General features: G+C 48.1%; 1 protein-coding gene across 1 annotated transcript in view; it reads right to left on the bottom strand.

The window, feature by feature from the left end:
- The window catches only part of als2b (alsin Rho guanine nucleotide exchange factor ALS2 b), a 296,702-nt gene that overhangs the window by 117,760 nt on the left and 161,642 nt on the right, over positions 1–17,300 (bottom strand). The window contains 3 exon segments of the mRNA XM_072481260.1: positions 4,295–4,360; positions 13,809–13,998; positions 17,096–17,267. Of these exon segments, the coding sequence (XP_072337361.1) occupies positions 4,295–4,360; positions 13,809–13,998; positions 17,096–17,267 (428 nt within the window).

Below are 17,300 nucleotides of genomic sequence, written 5' to 3'. Positions count from 1 at the left end.
GTTGGGAATCTACACTAAATTAAAAAAATTAAGCATTGGTAACTAATTAAACATAATTACTTAATTATAATTTAGAGGGGTAACTAAGCCAGAGATCGGAGAGTACTATATTTAGCTTTCCCTTTTATAGTAGAAATCTAGTGCTAGGAAACAGATAGTTAACAGTAACTTTTAAAAAATAATTTTTAAACTTTTAATTTTAATTTACTAATTAATTGACGCAATGTCAGTTAGAGGGGTGCAGTGCTCTGACTGTGAGATGTGGCAGGTCTGGGAGGCTTCCAGCGTCCCGGATGGCTTCATCTGCAGAAAGTGCACCCAACTGGAGCTCCTCACAGACCGCATGGTTCGGTTGGAGCAGCAATTGGATGCACTTAGGAGCATGCAGGCGGTGGAAAGCGTCATAGATCGCAGTTATATAAATGTGGTCACACCCAAGGAGCAGGCAGAGAAATGGGTGACCACCAGAAAGGGCAGGCAGTCAGTGCAGGAATCCCCTGTGGTTGTCCCCCTCTCGAACAGGTATACCCCTTTGGATACTGTCGGGGGCAATAGCCTATCAGGGGAAAACAGCAGCAGCCAGAGCAGTGGCACCACGGCTGGCTCTGATGTTCAGAAGGGAGGGTCAAAGCGCAGAAGAGTAATAGTAATAGGGGACTCTATAGTCAGGGGCACAGAAAGGCGCTTCTGTGGACGTGAAAGAGACTCCAGGATGGTATGTTGCCTCCCTGGTGCCAGGATGTCTCCGAACGGGTAGAGGGCATCCTGAAGGGGGAGGGCAAACAGGCAGAGGTCGTTGTACATATTGGTACTAACGACATAGGCAGGAAGGGGCATGAGGTCCTGCAGCAGGAATTCAGGGAGCTAGGCAGAAAGTTAAAAGACAGGACCTCTAGGGTTGTAATCTCGGGATTACTCCCTGTGCCACGTGACAGTGAGTCGAGAAATAGGAAGATAGAGCAGCTAAACGTGTGGCTAAACAGCTGGTGTAGGAGGGAGGGTTTCCTTTATCTGGACCACTGGGAGCTCTTCCGGGGCAGGTGTGACCTATATAAGGACGGGTTGCATCTAAACTGGAGAGGCATAAATATCCTGGCCGCGAGGTTTGCTAGTGTCACACGGGAGGGTTTAAACTAGTATGGCAGGGGGGTGGACACGGGAGCAATAGGTCAGAAGGTGAGAGCATTGAGGGAGAACTAGGGAATAGGGACAGTGTGGCTCTGAGGCAGAGCAGACAGGGAGAAGTTGCTGAACACAGCGGGTCTGGTGGCCTGAAGTGCATATGTTTTAATGCAAGAAGTATTATGGGTAAGGCAGATGAACTTAGAGCTTGGATTAGTACTTGGCGGGATAGAGGGGGATGTAAAAGGGGTGGCGGAGTTGCGCTACTGGTTAGGGAGAATATCACAGCTGTACTACGGGAGGACACCTCAGAGGGCAGTGAGGCTATATGGGTAGAGATCAGGAATAAGAAGGGTGCAGTCACAATGTTGGGGGTTTACTACAGGCCTCCCAACAGCCAGCGGGAGATAGAGGAGCAGATAGGTAGACAGATTTTGGAAAAGAGTAAAAACAACAAGGTTGTGGTGATGGGAGACTTCAACTTCTCCGATATTGACTGGGACTCACTTAGTGCCAGGGGCTTAGATGGGGCAGAGTTTGTAAGGAGCATCCGGGAGGGCTTCTTAAAACAATATGTAGACAGTCCAACTAGGGAAGGGGCGGTACTGGACCTGGTATTGGGGAATGACCCCAACAGGTGGTAGAAGTTTCAGTCGGGGAGCATTTCGGGAACAGTGACCACATTTCAGTAAGTTTTAAAGTGCTGGTGGACAAGGATAAGAGTGGTCCTAGGATGAATGTGCTAAATTGGGGGAAGGCTAATTATAACAATATTAGGCGGGAACTGAAGAACATAGATTGGGGGCGAATGTTTGAGGGCAAATCAACATCTGACATGTGGGAGGCTTTCAAGTGTCAGTTGAAAGGAATTCAGGACCGGCATGTTCCTGTCAGGAAAAAGGATAAATACGGCAATTTTCGGGAACCTTGGATAACGAGAGATATTGTAGGCCTCGTCAAAAAAGAAAAAGGAGGCATTTGTCAGGGCGAAAAGGCTGGGAACAGACGAAGCCTGTGTGGAATATAAGGAAAGTTGGAAGGAACTTAAGCAAGGAGTCAGGAGGGCTAGAAGGGGTCACGAAAAGTCATTGGCAAATAGGGTTAAGGAAAATCCCAAGGCTTTCTACACGTACATAAAAAGCAAGAGGGTAGCCAGGGAAAGGATTGGCCCACTGAAGGATAGGCAAGGGAATCTATGTGTGGAGCCAGAGGAAATGGGTGACGTACTAAATGAATACTTGGCATTAGTATTCACCAAAGAGAAGGAATTGGTTGATGTTGAGTCTGGAGAAGGGTGTGTAGACAGCCTGGGTCACATTGAGATCCAAAAAGACGAGGTGTTGGGCGTCTTAAAAAATATTAAGGTAGATAAGTCCCCAGGGCCTGATGGGATCTACCCCAGAATACTGAAGGAGGCTGGAGAGGAAATTGCTGAGGCCTTGACAGAAATCTTTGGATCCTCACTGTCTTCAGGTGATGTCCCGGAGGACTGGAGAATAGCCAATGTTGTTCCTCTGTTTAAGAAGGGTAGCAAGGATAATCCAGGGAACTACAGGCCGGTGAGCCTTACTTCAGTGGTAGGGAAATTACTGGAGCGAATTCTTCGAGACAGGATCTACTCCCATTTGGAAGCAAATGGATGTATTAGTGAGAGGCAGCATGGTTTTGTGAAGGGGTGGTCGTGTCTCACTAACTTGATAGAGTTTTTCGAGGAGGTCACGAAGATGATTGATGCAGGTAGGGCAGTGGATGGTGTCTATATGGACTTCAGTAAGGCCTTTGACAAGGTCCCTCATGGTAGACTAGTACAAAAGGTGAAGTCACACGGGATCAGGGGTGAGCTGGCAAGGTGGATACAGAACTGGCTAGGTCATAGAAGACAGAGAGTAGCAATGGAAGGATGCTTTTCTAATTGGAGGGCTGTGACCAGTGGTGTTCCGCAGGGATCAGTGCTGGGACCTTTGCTGTTTGTAGTATATATAAACAATTTGGAGGAAAATGTAACTGGTCTGATTAGTAAGTTTGCAGACGACACAAAGGTTGGTGGAATTGCGGATAGCGATGAGGACTGTCAGAGGATACAGCAGGATTTCGATTGTTTGGAGACTTGGGCGGAGAGATGGCAGATGGAGTTTAATCCGGACAAATGTGAGGTAATGCATTTTGGAAGGTCTAGTGCAGGTAGGGAATATACAGTGAATGGTAGAACCCTCAAGAGTATTGAAAGTCAAAGAGATCTAGGAGTACAGGTCCACAGGTCATTGAAAGGGGCAACACAGGTGGAGAAGGTAGTCAAGAAGGCATACGGCATGCTTGCCTTCATTGGCCGGGGCATTGAGTATAAGAATTGGCAAGTCATGTTGCAGCTGTACAGAACCTTAGTTAGGCCACACTTGGAGTATAGTGTTCAATTCTGGTCGCCACACTACCAGAAGGATGTGGAGGCTTTAGAGAGGGTGCAGAAGGGATTTACCAGAATGTTGCCTGGTATGGAGGGCATTAGCTATGAGGAGCGGTTGAATAAACTCGGTTTGTTCTCACTGGAACGACAGAGGTTGAGGGGCGACCTGATAGAGGTCTACAAAATTATGAGGGGCATAGACAGAGTGGATAGTCAGAGGCTTTTCCCCAGGGTAGAGGGGTCAATTACTAGGGGGCATAGGTTTAAGGTGAGAGGGGCAAGGTTTAGAGTAGATGTATGAGGCAGGTTTTTTTTTTTTTTTTTTTTTATATACACAGAGGGTAGTGGGTGCCTGGAATTCGCTACCGGAGGTGGTGGTGGAAGCAGGGACGATAGTGACATTTAAGGGGCATCTTGACAAATACATGAATAGGATGGGAATAGAGAGATACGGACCCAGGAAGTGTAGAAGATTGTAGTTTAGTCGGGCAGCATGGTCAGCACGGGCTTGGAGGGCCGAAGGGCCTGTTCCTGTGCTGTACATTTCTTTGTTCTATAATACCCACTCCCCCATAACCTGTACTTCTGAGAAAGACAAGTTGGCCAATGTCATAGAAATATCAACATGGCGGCAAGGTAGCACAATGGTTAGCACTATTGCTTCACAGCGAACCCCAGGGAATCTTGGCCCAAATTCTTTATACGAGGCAACTAGGTCCTCACCCACTGCACCACAAGAGGTTCAAGTCGATAGCATTTAGTTATACTTACACTGTTGGCTTGGCCAATGCTTGAAAGCCACCAACTACCAAAAAATTACCCACTGAGCTGGAGTACCTGAAACCAGAGAGCGAACAGCATGGTCAACAGAACCAACAGCACTTTCATGGAAAGGAACAGATACCTGAATGAAACCTGGGATCAAGGCATTCGCAACTGGCACAGGCAGCCCCCAGTAACAGGGGAGGCCACCTGTGGGAGTGTGTGTGTGTGTAGACAGAAGCAAGCCTAGCCCATGAACCCCCAAGGCCAATTTGATCACCCCTACCAGCTGCTGCCTGTCAGAGGTCTGCATTGCTAACCCAGCGCAGTCTGAAGCGAATCACAAAGACTCCCATCATTTGGGTACAGTGCCTTTGTCCTGGAGCGAGTGTGGTGTATCTAACCTATGCCGAGCAATGCTGAATGGGTTGGTGCAGACAGAGCTCTGTTCGATAGGTGAGACAATGTGTTGGGGTTAGGAGATGCAGCAGTGCAGAGGCAGTTCTGTACCACAACTAATCTCATTGGGTGGATAATGTTAAACACCGAGAAGGATTGTAACAAATACATGGCATTAATAAACTTGCAGAATGGGTGTGTAAATAGCAAATTAATTTCTGTGTAGATAAATGTGAGGTGTAAAGGAGCATCACGTGTCCAAGGACGTAGATACACAAACTATTGAAAACGTTTTTAAAAATCTAGATCTTCCAAGAAACTATTTCTCACCCATGTAAAGTGAAGCTGAACCACTGTGCCACCATGCTGCCCTTTGGCTTCGCCATGTTGGAGGTCTTCCCTGCTTTGGGATTCGACCGGTCTCTCTGAGGGTCCTGCACACAGTTAAAGTCCCCCCCATGATTAGTCGTGTATCTATGTCGGGGATTTCCGCCATGGCTTTATTTTTTTTTTACAAACTCAGTGTCATCCCAGTTGAGAGCGTACACGTTCACTGGTGTTACCGGTGCCCCGCCCAGGACACTGCTGACCACAACATACCGTCCCCCTGGGTCCGTAACCGCCCTCGTCGCAGTAAACATTGTCCTCTTATTTAACAGTATGACTACCTCCCTGGCCCTCGTCCCATAGGAGGAATGGTAGGTCTGTCCAACCCAGCCCTTTCTTACCCACAGTAGGTCCTTCTCCCTCAGGTACGTGTCTTGGAGGAAGACTATGTCGGCTTTCAAACTTCAGATGGCCGATGACTCTGGATCTTTTCACTGGGCCATTAGGTCCCCTGATGTTCCAGGGGACTACCCTGATGGGCCGGGGGGGGGGGGGGGGGGGGGGGGGGGGGGGGGGTTGGTACCCGTGCTCTTGTGGGATCACCCAAAACCTGGTGGATGCACCCCTGCACTCCGGGCTTTCCCTTTAGGGGGCCGTCCAAGATGGCCACGGTCACTGTTCTCCACATGATGTCGGGTCCCTGTGCTCAGGGGTTTCCCTTTGTCCAGGGGACACCCAACATAGTTGCCAACTGAGTACGCCATGTGGGTGAGCCCCTGCATTCCGGGGTTTCCCTTTGTTCAGGGACTCTCCAAAGTTGTTGCTTGCGATGTAATTTTATTCCAGTCGCCACGTGTGGCCTGTTGTAGCCAGCCTAATGGCCTTGCTCTCATGTTCCCCTTCTGGCGTTTCCCCAACTCCCTATAGCTGTTGCCCCCTCTTCCTTCCCTCTATTTATTCCTCCAATTGTCCCCGTTATTGATGTCTGCCCCCCCCCCCTCCCTTACCAGGCACTTTCTCCCGTCACCAGTTCCCTGAATTTCCCATCTGCTGTTCCCCTGCCCTTCTCGCACGCTCTGCTGCCCTTGCTCCTTCCTTTCTCTTTCCTCCTCGTCCCCAGAACGAGGCAGTGCATCCCGCACAAAGTGCTCAATATGGTGGTTCACAGTTGGCAACTCAAAAAGTAAAAGTCTCTTCCAATGAGCTCTTCATCGCTGTCCCTCCTGCCGTTTCACAAGTCCATTTTCCAGGACAAACTTGTCCGCATCCGCAGGGGCCGTCAAGAAGCGCTCCCTGCCCTGGGATGTGACCCAGAGATTGGCTGGGTACAGCATCCCAAGCTTTACCCTGCTCTTGTACAGTGCGGCCTTTGCCCTATTAAATTCTGCCCGGCGTTTGGCCAGACCAGCCCCAATATCCTGGTAGATTCGAATCCGGTGACCTTCCCAGTTACAGTTCTTTGTCTGCCTTGCCCAGTGCAGGATTCGTTCCCGGTCTTGGTATCTGTACATTTTAGCGATTATCGCCCTGTTCCCTGGCTCTGGACTGGTGTGTCGGAGCGACCGGTGGGCTCTGTCGATTTCTGGTGGGTTGGTGAAACTATCCCTTCCCACCAGGTTGCCAAGCATTTGGGCCACATAGTCCATGGGGTTCCTACCTTCGATCCCCTCCAGCAGGCCCATTATCCATAGGTTTTGTCACCTCGATCAGTTCTCCTGGTCGATTTTCCCCTTCAGGCTCCCCTGTGTCATGATCAGCCTTGCACGTTTTTCTCTAGCGTGACAATCCGGTCGCCAGGGTCTGTTGCGGCTTTCTCCAGCTCTATAAATGGTGTTCTCCTGAGCTTCCAGTCGCCTCGCTGCTTTGTCAAGGGCCACCTGTATGGTCGTCAGAGCTTCCGCGACCGCCTTCCCTGACTGCAGCTTGAATGTCTGTTTTACTCTCTTCCCGATGTTCTCTCAATTCTCGAGAGAAACATCCTCCACCCATCCTTTGGTGTGTGTGTGGGGGGGGGGGCTCCTCTCACTTTGGCCAGGCCCGAGCTTCGCCAGCCTCGTGCACCGGCCTGCTCAACCGTTTGTTTGTCTGGGCTTTTTCCGCTCCTAGTTTCCACATGGCCTCTGGAATGGCTGTTGTTTGGCATTTTCCCCTCATTTGTTGCTGGTAGAGGTGTGAGGATGTTTTTTCTTTGTGTTGGTGGGCTATTTCGGATGAAAAATGTCAATGTTCAGCTTCATGGAAGGAGAGCCACCTGATGTGCGACTTCTCAGCACATCCCCGTCACCGGAAGTCATTAAACACTAGTCTAATGATGGCCATGAAACCATTGCCAATTTTTGTAAAAAACCCATCTGATTCACGAATGCCCTTTAGGGAAGGAAATCTGCCATCCTTACCTGGTCTGGCCGACAAGAGTCCAGACTCTCAGCAATGTAGAACCATAGAAACGTTATGGCACAGAAAGAGGCCATTCAGTCCATCATGCCTGTGCCAGCCAAAGGAGAAACTAGCTGCTCACTTTAATCCCACTTTCCAGCACCTGGTACGTATCCTTGCAGGTTACAGCACTTCAGACGCACATCAAGGGAACTTTTAAATGAGTTGAGCATTTCAGCCTCAACCACCGATTCGGGTAGTGACTTCCAGACACCCATTGCCTTCTGGGTGCCCTCCTCGTGTCCTCTCTGATGCTTCTACCAATCACCTTAAATCTATGCCCTGGCGATTGAACCCCACTGCTAGGGGAAGCAAGTCTTTCCTGCCTTCCCTGTTGTGGCCCCTTATAAATTTTGTACACCTCAATTAAATTATCCTTTAACCTCCTCTGGTCTAAGGAAAACAACCCTAGCCAATCTCTCCTCATAGCTGCAAATTTTCAAACCCTGGCAAAATCTTGTAAATTTTCCTCTGTACTCTCTCCAGAGCATTTATGTCCTTCCTGTGCTGTGATGAGGTCAGCACGAGGAGCAGACTGCCACTGACTTATTTTGGCTATTCTGGTGGCAAACAGACTGGAATGTGTGGTTATGCGTAGAATCATAGAATTAACAGTGCAGAAGGAGGCCATTCGGCCCATCAAGACTGCTCCAGCCCCTGGAAAGAGCACCCTACCTAAGCCCATGCCTCCACCCTATTCCTGTAACCCAGTAACCTAACCTAAGCTTTTGGACACCAAGGGCAATTTAGCATGTCCAATCCACCGAACCTGTACATCTTTGGACTGTGGGAGGAAACCGGCGGACACGGAGGAAACCCACGCAGACACGGGGAGAAAATGCAAACTCCGCACAGACAGTCATCCGAGGCCGGAATTGAACCTGGGTTCCTGGAGCTGAGGCAGCAGTGCTAACCACTGTGCCACCGTGTGTGCAGTAACAATTGGCACAGTATGCTGCGTAACATTTTCACTGGGGTTAGTCAACAGTGAAATTAATGTTAATTTATGGATGAAAAAATGGACATTTCCCCCAAGGGCTCAGTGATAAGGTCTGTGGATGCCGCAGCCATACACCCCAGAAAATCTAAGCATAGGGTCTGTGTTGAGATAACTGACCTGACCTCAGCCAGGGAAACAGCTGGGGAATGATAACAAGCCTCAAGAGGGAAATGGGGCTACTTGCACGTGGATATTGAGCGAGGCCAGGGTTGGGCTCAGTCCCCAGCCGAGTCCTCCCTCCCTCATGATGTTCACTGTCGAGGTACGCACAAATTTTTTTTAAAATATAAATTTCGAGTACGGAATTCATTTTTGCCAATTAAGGGGCAATTTCGCGGGGCCAATCCACCTAGCCTGCACATATTTGGGTTGTGGGGGTGAAACTCACGCAAACACAGGGAGAATGCGCAAACTGCACATGGATAGTGACCCAGAGCCAGGATTGAACCTGGGACCTCGGCGCCGTGAGGCAGCAATGCTAACCACTGCATCACCATGCTGCCCCGAAGGTACGCACAAATGACCAATGTGTGTAACTATCGCCTGCAAAGATGAGACAAGCAGAAAATGAGAGATTTCCAGCACGGAAGGAGAAAACTAAAGCTGGGAACAGACTTCCAACCGCAGAAATATACTGTCAGATTAATTTGAGATGCAAAGAGTGCAGCGAGCTTCAGACAGACAGGTGACTCCCAAAGAAAGATCTTCACCAAAGGGACGTTTCTTGCATCCTATTAGAGTTTGCTGTTGATTAATTGAATTAAAAATGATAAAAGTATAATTCAGTGGATTTAGCATTGCTGGTTACAGCCAATATTTATTGCCCATTCCTAATTGTCCTTGTGAAGGTGGTGATGAGCTGCCTACTTGACAAATGATCATTTCAGAGGGAAGAGGCAAGTTAACAATTGCTGTGGGTCTGGAGTCAAATAAAGGACCGACAGGGGACAGATGGCAAATTCCCTTCACAGAATTGTTGCAGAGCACAAGGATGTTATTTGGCCAATTGTGTCTACACTGGCTCGGAGTACGTGCCCAGAGTGTCATTTTCCCACCTCCTCTCTGGAACTCTGCACATTAACAGCCAAATTTCCTTTTTGAAAGCTTTGATTAAATCTGTCCCCAAACACAAGGCTGCACGGTGGCACAGTGGTTAGCACTGCTGTATCACGGCGCCGAGGTCCCAGGTTCGATCCCGGCCCTGGGTCACTGTCCGTGTGGAGTTTGCATTCTCCCCGTGTTTGCGTGGGTTTCGCCCCCACAACCCAAAGATGTGCAGGCTAGGTGGATTGGCCACTCTAAAATTGCCCATTAATTGGAAAAATGAATTGGGTCCTCTAAATTTATTAATTTTAACTCGGTCCCCAACACACACTCACAGACAGTGCATTGCAGATCCGAACCACGTGCTGTGTGAATTTGTCGCCACCACACTCAGAGTGGCACGGTGGAGCAGTGGTTAGCACTGCTGCCTAAGGTGCTGAGGACCCGGGTTCTATCCCAGCCCCGGGTCACTGTCTGTGTGGAGTTTGGATTGGATTTGTTTATTGTCACGTGTACCCAGGTACTGTGAAAAGTATTTTTCTGCGAGCAGCTTAACAGATCATTAAGTACATGAGAAGAAAAGGGAAGAAAAGAAAATACATAATAGGGCAACACAACATATACAATGTAACTACATAAGCACTGGCATCGGATGAAGCATACAGGGTGTAGTGTTAATGAAATCAGTCCATAAGAGGGTCATTTAGGAGTCTGGTGACAGTGGGGAAGAAGCTGTTTTTGAGTCTGTTCGTGCGTGTTCTCAGACTTCTGTATCTCCTGCCCGATGGAAGAAGTTGGAAGAGTGAGTGAGCCGGGTGGGAAGGATCTTTGATTATACTGCCCGCTTTCCCCAGGCAGCGGGAGGTGTAGATGGAGTCAATGGATGGGAGGCAGGTTCGTGTGATGGACTGGGCTGTGTTCACGACTCTCTGAAGTTTCTTGCGGTCCTGGGCCGAGCAGTTGCCATACCAGGCTGTGGTGCAGCCTGATAGGATGCTTTCTATGGTGTATCTGTAAACGTTGGTAAGGGTTAATGTGGACATGCCGAATTTCCTTAGTTTCCTGAGGAAGTATAGGCGCTGTTGTGCTTTCTTGGTGGTAGCGTCGATGTGGGTGGACCAGGACAGATTTTTGGAGATGTGCACCCCTAGGAATTTGAAACTGCTAACCATTTCCACCTCGGCCCCATTGATGCTGACAGGGGTGTGTACAGTACTTTGCTTCCTGAAGTCAATGACCAGCTCTTTAGTTTTGCTGGCATTGAGGGAGAGATTGTTGTCGCTACACCACTCCACTAGGTTCTCTATCTCCCTCCTGTATTCGGACTCATCGTTGTTCGAGATCCGGCCCACTATGGTCGTATCGTCAGCAAACTTGTAGATGGAGTTGGAACCAAGTTTTGCCACGCAGTCGTGTGTGTACAGGGAGTAGAGTAGGGGGCTAAGTATGCAGCCTTGCGGGGGTGCCGGTGTTGAGGACTATTGTGGAGGAGGTGTTGTTGTTCATTCTTACTGATTGTGGTCTGTTGGTCAGAAAATCGAGGATCCAGTTGCAGAGTGGGGGGCCAAGTCCTAGGTTTTGGAGCTTTGATATGAGCTTGGCTGGGATTATGGTGTTGAAGGCGGAGCTGTAGTCAATAAATAGGAGTCTAATGTAGGAGTCCTTGTTTTCGAGATGCTCTAGGGATGAGTGTAGGGCCAGGGAAATGGTGTCTGATGTGGACCGGTTGCAGCGGTATGCGAATTGCAGTGGATCAAGGCGTTTTGGGAGTATGGAGGTGATGCGCTTCATGATCAACCTCTCAAAGCACTTCATTACAACTGAAGTCAGGGCCACTGGTCGGTAGTCATTGAGGCACGTTGCCTGGTTCTTCTTTGGTACCGGTATGATGGTGGTCTTCTTGAAGCAGGTGGGGACCTCAGAGTGGAGTAGGGACAGGTTAAAGATGTCCGCGAACACCTCTGCCAGCTGGTCCGCGCAGGCTCTGAGTGCACGACCAGGGATCCCGTCTGGGCCCATCGCCTTCCGAGGGTTCACTTTCAGGAAGGCCAATCTGACTTCGGAAGCTGTGATGGTGGGTATGGGTGAATTATGGGCTGCTGGGGCACTCGCCAGCGGATTGTTGGTTACCTGCTCGAACCGGGCATAGAATGCATTGAGTTCATCGGGGAGGGGTGCGATGCTGCCAGAGATACTGTTCGGCTTCGCTTTGTAGCCCGTTATGTTGTTTAGTCCTTGCCACAACCGCCTAGAATCTGTCTGTGACTCTAGCTTGGTTTGATATTCTCTCTTGGCATTCTGGATGGCTTTGTGGAGGTCGTACCTGGATTTCTTGTATAGGTCAGGGTCGTCTGCCTTGAACGCCTCAGATCTGTCCTTCAGTAGGGAGTCAATCTCGCGATGGAGCCATGGTTTCCGGATGGGGAATGCAAGTACTGCTTTGTTTGGCACGCAGTCGTCCACACATTTGCTGATGAAGTCTGTGACGGTGGTGGCATACTCATTTAAGTTGGTCGCTCAGTTCTTAAATATGGACCAGTCCACTGTCTCTAAGCAGTCACGTAAGAGTTTGCAATTCTCCCCGTGTTTGCGTGGGTCTCACCCCCACAACCCAAAGATGTGCAGGGTGGGTGGACGGGGCATGCTAAATTGCCCCTTAATGGGAAAAAAAGAATTGGGATATTTAATTTATTTTTAAGAAGATCACATTCAGCAGGCGCCTGATGTTCGATGTTAGCTGTCTATCCTTGACAAAGCCCATTTGGTCTTCTGCTACCACCTCTGTCTGCAGACCCCCAGCCTCTTGGCATGGATATTGGCCAGTATTTTACATTTAAAAGAATTCTTCACCACACTCCAGACAGTACATTCCAGATCCTAACCACTCGCTCTGTGAATCGGTCTCCACCACACTCCAGACAGTACATTCCAGATCCTAAGCACTCGGCTGTGTGAATCGGTCAGACAGTACATTCTAGATCCTAACCAATGGCTCTGTAAAAACGTTTATGCTCAGGTCGCTTTTGCCTCTTCTGCCAATTATTTTAAACCTGCGCCCTCTCATTCCCGATCTTTTCACAGGTGAGAACAGTTTCTCCCTCTCTATTCTGTCCAGACTCCTTATGGTCTGGAATGCCTCTATCAAATCACGTCTCAGCCCAGAACTAGGATGGTAGATGACCAAATCTTCTGTCACTGAAGCAATTCCTATGTTCCTGGCCTGTCCAATTTGATGAACTCCCCATACCACACCACAATAACAGATCTATACAGCATCTTTTAATATAATAAAATATCCCAAGACATTTCACAGGAACATTATGAAAGAAAATTTGACAACTGAACCACAAAAAGATACTTAGGGCCGTGGTTAAAAATTTGGTTGAAGACGTAGATTTATTATAATACTATTATAAGCTTTATTATAGGCTTACATTAACATTGCAATGAAGTTACTGTGGAAATCCCCAAGTCGCCACACTCCGGCGCCTGTTTCTGTACACTGAGGGAGAATTCAGCATGTCCAATTCACCCAACAAGCACGTCTTTCGGGACTTGAGGGAGGAAACCGGAGTGCCTGGAGGAAACCCACGCAGACACAGGGAGAATGTGCAGACTCCGCACAGACAGTGACCCAAGCTGGGAAACAAATCCTGGTCCCTGGCGCGGTGAAGCAACAATGCTAACCACTGTGCGACCGTGCCACCCATAAAAGGAGCATCTTAAAAGATGAGGTCTGTTAGCATTGCTGCCTCACAGCGCCGAGGTCCCAGGTTTGATCCCGGCTCTGGGTCACTGTTCGTGTGGAGTTTGCACATTCTCTCCGTGTTTGTGTGGGTTTCGCCCCCACAACCCAAAGATGTGCAGGCGGATTGGCAATGCTAAATTGCCCCTTAATTGGAAAAAAAATGAATTGGGTACTCTAAATTTAAAAACAAAATGAAGGCCAACATACCATTGCCTTCTTAAAGCAAAAAAGATGAGGGGTCTGGGAGGAATTTCAGAGTCGAGTGTCCAAGCAGCTGACGTCACAGCCGCCAATGGTGGAATGATTAAAATCAAGTATGTCCAAGAAAGCCAGAAATGACCAGCAACCAATGTAGGCCAGCGTGCACAGGGATGATGGGACTTGGTGAGAGTTCAGACAGGGGCAGACTTTTGGATCACCTCAAGTTCATGGAGGCCTCCATCATCTCCTTTGTGCTCTGACCTATCAGAACACTTTGCTTTATCTCTCTTGTAGGCAATATTAAACTCCTCCCCTTCCCCGGGAACACAGGCATCATAGCAGGGACAGTAACAGGGTTGTGTACTTGCTCTTTGAACGTGTCCAGGAAGATGTTCGAGTGCTCCAACATGACGAGCGTCTTGACATCCTTTGAACCGTGAAGGAATTTATTCAAAGTGACGCTGTGCTGCCCAATCAGATAGCAAAGTTTGCTAAATTTACTGGCTGTGTCTTGTAACAACTGGCTCAATGTCGAACCCAAAATGGAAGCCAGGTTATCTGTAAATTACAACATTCAGTAAACAAGTAGCTTTGACAATTTTTCATACATTCAAGCTATTGTTACACAATCCTCGTTTGTACTCCGCGCTCCTGTCACTGATCCACAAACACGCCCGTATGCTGCACATTGGACCACTGGATGGTGATTCAGCTCTCAAGAGCAAAGCTACAATCAGACATCACTTTACAGTTCCAGAAGGCTACAGAGAGTCTAACATTCACTCAGGGCTATTACCGAGTCCATTCCATTGTTTTGGACCAGTATTTTCACTTATTTTTAAAATGGCAACAGCTTCTCTCTATTTAGGACATTTTCCAAGCTTTCTCCTTCCCAGGATTGGACATCGACAGTTCAGCACTGATTAATGCAACTGTTATTTTTCCTTAAAAAGGCTCAACAGCCCCTCAATCAGTCTGTCATTGAATAACACTGGGATACAGTACTGGTGGGCACAGGTCTGTCACTGTATAACACTGGGGTACAGTACTGGTGGAGACAGGTCTGTCACTGTATAACACTGGGGGACAGTACTGGTGGGGGCAGGTCTGTCACTGTATAACATTGGGGTACAGTACTGGTGGGGACAAGTCTGTCACTGTATAACACTGGGGTACAGTACTGGTGGGGACAGGTCTGTCACTGTATAACACTGGGGTACAGTACTGATGGAGACAGGTCTGTCCGTGTATAGCACTGGGGTACAGTACTGGTGGGGACTGGTCTATCACTGTATAACACTGGAGTACAGTACTGGTGGGAACAGATTTGTCACTGTATAACACGGGTAAAGTACCGGTGGGGACAGGTCTGTCACTACTGTCATGTGAGAGTACCTTTAAGAAATGGGTGTTTATAAATGGGTGTATATATAAATATCTGCAGTGAGAGTACCTTTAAGAAATGGGTGTTTATTACTGCAGTGATGTAACTGAGTGGGTGGAGCTGGGCTGTCTCTCAGCTTTTTACTTTCGTTTTAGGCTGTTTGCTGCAGGGTGTGTTTTTGTTTAGTTTTCAGAGCTGGATAGCTGCAGTCACAGCCAGAAGGTGTATGAATCTCTCTCTGTAATCTAAAGACTGTAAATCGATCCTGGTGATTTAAAATTAATAACAGTAGTGACTTTAACCTGATGTGCTTCTGGGAAAATGTGTTTTAAGTCTCATGGATGCTAAAAGGACAGCTTAAGGATTACTTAGCGTTGTTTTCTTTGGGGGTTGTATTTGAATTAATGGTTGCTAAGATGTTCACTGTATGTTTTAAAAAGGTTAACTTGAGTTCATAGAATAAACATTGTTTTGCTTTAAAAAATACTTTTCCAATACTGTACCACACCTGTAGAGTGGGCTGTGTGCTCCCCGTACCACAATCTATTAAAAGTGGTGGGTCAGGTGAACTCCATGATACACCTTGGGGTTCTCTAAACACTGGCCCATAACACTATAGAACACTGAGGTACAGTACTGGTGGGCCACTGAGCTGGTTTAGCCCAGTGAGCTAGACAGCTGGTTTGTGATGCAGAACAGGGCCAGCAGCGCGGGTTCAATTCCAGCTGAGAATTCTGAATTCTCCCTCAACGTACCCGAACAGGCGCCGGAATATGGCGACTAGGGGCTTTTCACAGTAACCTAATTGCAGTGTTAATGTAAGCCTACCTGTGACAATAAAAGATTTATTAATGAATTACAGTACTGGTGGGGCCAGTCTGTCAGTGTATAACACTGGGGTGCAGTACTGGTGGGGACAGGTCTGTCTCTGTATAGCACTGGGGTACAGTACTGGTGAGGACAGGCCTCACTGTATAATATTGGGGTACAGCATTGGAGGGGACAGGTCTGTCACTGAATAACATTGGGGTTCAGCATTTGTGGAGACACATCTGTCACTGTATAACAATGGGGTACAGCATTGGTGGGGACAGGTGTGACAATCCAGAAGATTGCAGTGTGGTCTTGCTTGGCTCCAACTGCTCCATCCATGAGCATGCCAATTTAGAACAATCTCTAATTGTACGATTGGGATTCTTTCGAAATCATTCATATTCTTATTAAATTCCTGCCATAAATATTGTATAGCATGCTACAAGGATCTGTTTTGGGGCCACTGCGGTTTGTCATTTTTATAAATGACCTGGAGGAGGGCGTAGAAGGATGAGTGAGTAAATTTGCAGATGGCACTAAAGTCGGTAGAGTTGTGGACAGTGCGGAAGGATGTTACAAGTTACAGAGGGACATAGATAAGCTGCAGAGCTGGGCTGAGAGGTGGCAAATGGAGTTTAATGCAGAAAAGTGTGAGGTGATTCATTTTGGAAGGAATAACAGGAAGACAGAGTACTGGGCTAATGGTAAGATTCTTGGTAGTGTGGATGAGCAGAGAGATCTCGGTGTCCATGTACATAGATCCCTGAAAGTTGCCACCCAGGTTGAGAGGGTTGTTAAGAAGGTGCACGGTGTGTTAGCTTTTATTGGTAGAGGGATTGCGTTTCGGAGCCATGAGGTCATGTTGCAGCTGTACAAAATTCTGGTGCGGCCGCATTTGGAGTATTGCGTGCAATTCTGGTCGCCGCATTACAGGAAGGATGTGGAAGCATTGGAAAGGGTGCGGAGGAGATTTACCAGAATGATGCCTGGTATGGAGGGAAGATCTTATGAGGAAAGGCTGAGGGACTTGAGGCTGTTGTCGTTAGAGAGAAGAAGGTGACTTGATTGAGACATACAAGATGATCAGAGGATTGGATAGGGTGGACAGTGAGAGCCTTTTTCCTCGGATGGTGATGTCTAGCACGAGGAGACACAGCTTTAAATTGGAGGGGAGATAGATATAAGACAGATGTCAGAGGTAGGTTCTTTACTCAGATAGTAAGGGCGTGGAATGCCCTGCCTGCAACAGTAGTGGACTCACCAACACTAAGGGCATTCAAATGGTCATTGGATAGACATATGGACGATAAGGGAATAGTGTAGATGGGCTTTAGAGTGGTTTCACAGGTCGGCACAACATCGAGGGCCGAAGGGCCTGTACTGCGCTGTAATGTTCTATGTTCTATGGAGCGAAACAGAATGGCAGTAGCTCGTGGGCAGAAAGATCATTTTGCGTACCTAAACCCAGCAGTGGTTTGAGTATCTGATTTTTCACTGCGCTCAGCTTGCAATGGAACCTCCTCTCGGATGATGCAAGCTCGTGTAAGCTGGCTATGTAGCCCATTACGTTCCTGTCTGACAGTGCCAGACAGATCTGTCCCCCCGCAAACAAGCTGTTCACGTAACCAAGCTGAAATCAAACAGAAAACACCATTATTGAAGT

Source organism: Scyliorhinus torazame, chromosome 2 (assembly GCF_047496885.1).
Source record: "Scyliorhinus torazame isolate Kashiwa2021f chromosome 2, sScyTor2.1, whole genome shotgun sequence".
NCBI classification, from domain to species: domain Eukaryota; kingdom Metazoa; phylum Chordata; class Chondrichthyes; order Carcharhiniformes; family Scyliorhinidae; genus Scyliorhinus; species Scyliorhinus torazame.
This window is presented reverse-complemented; position numbering and strand designations above follow the sequence as displayed.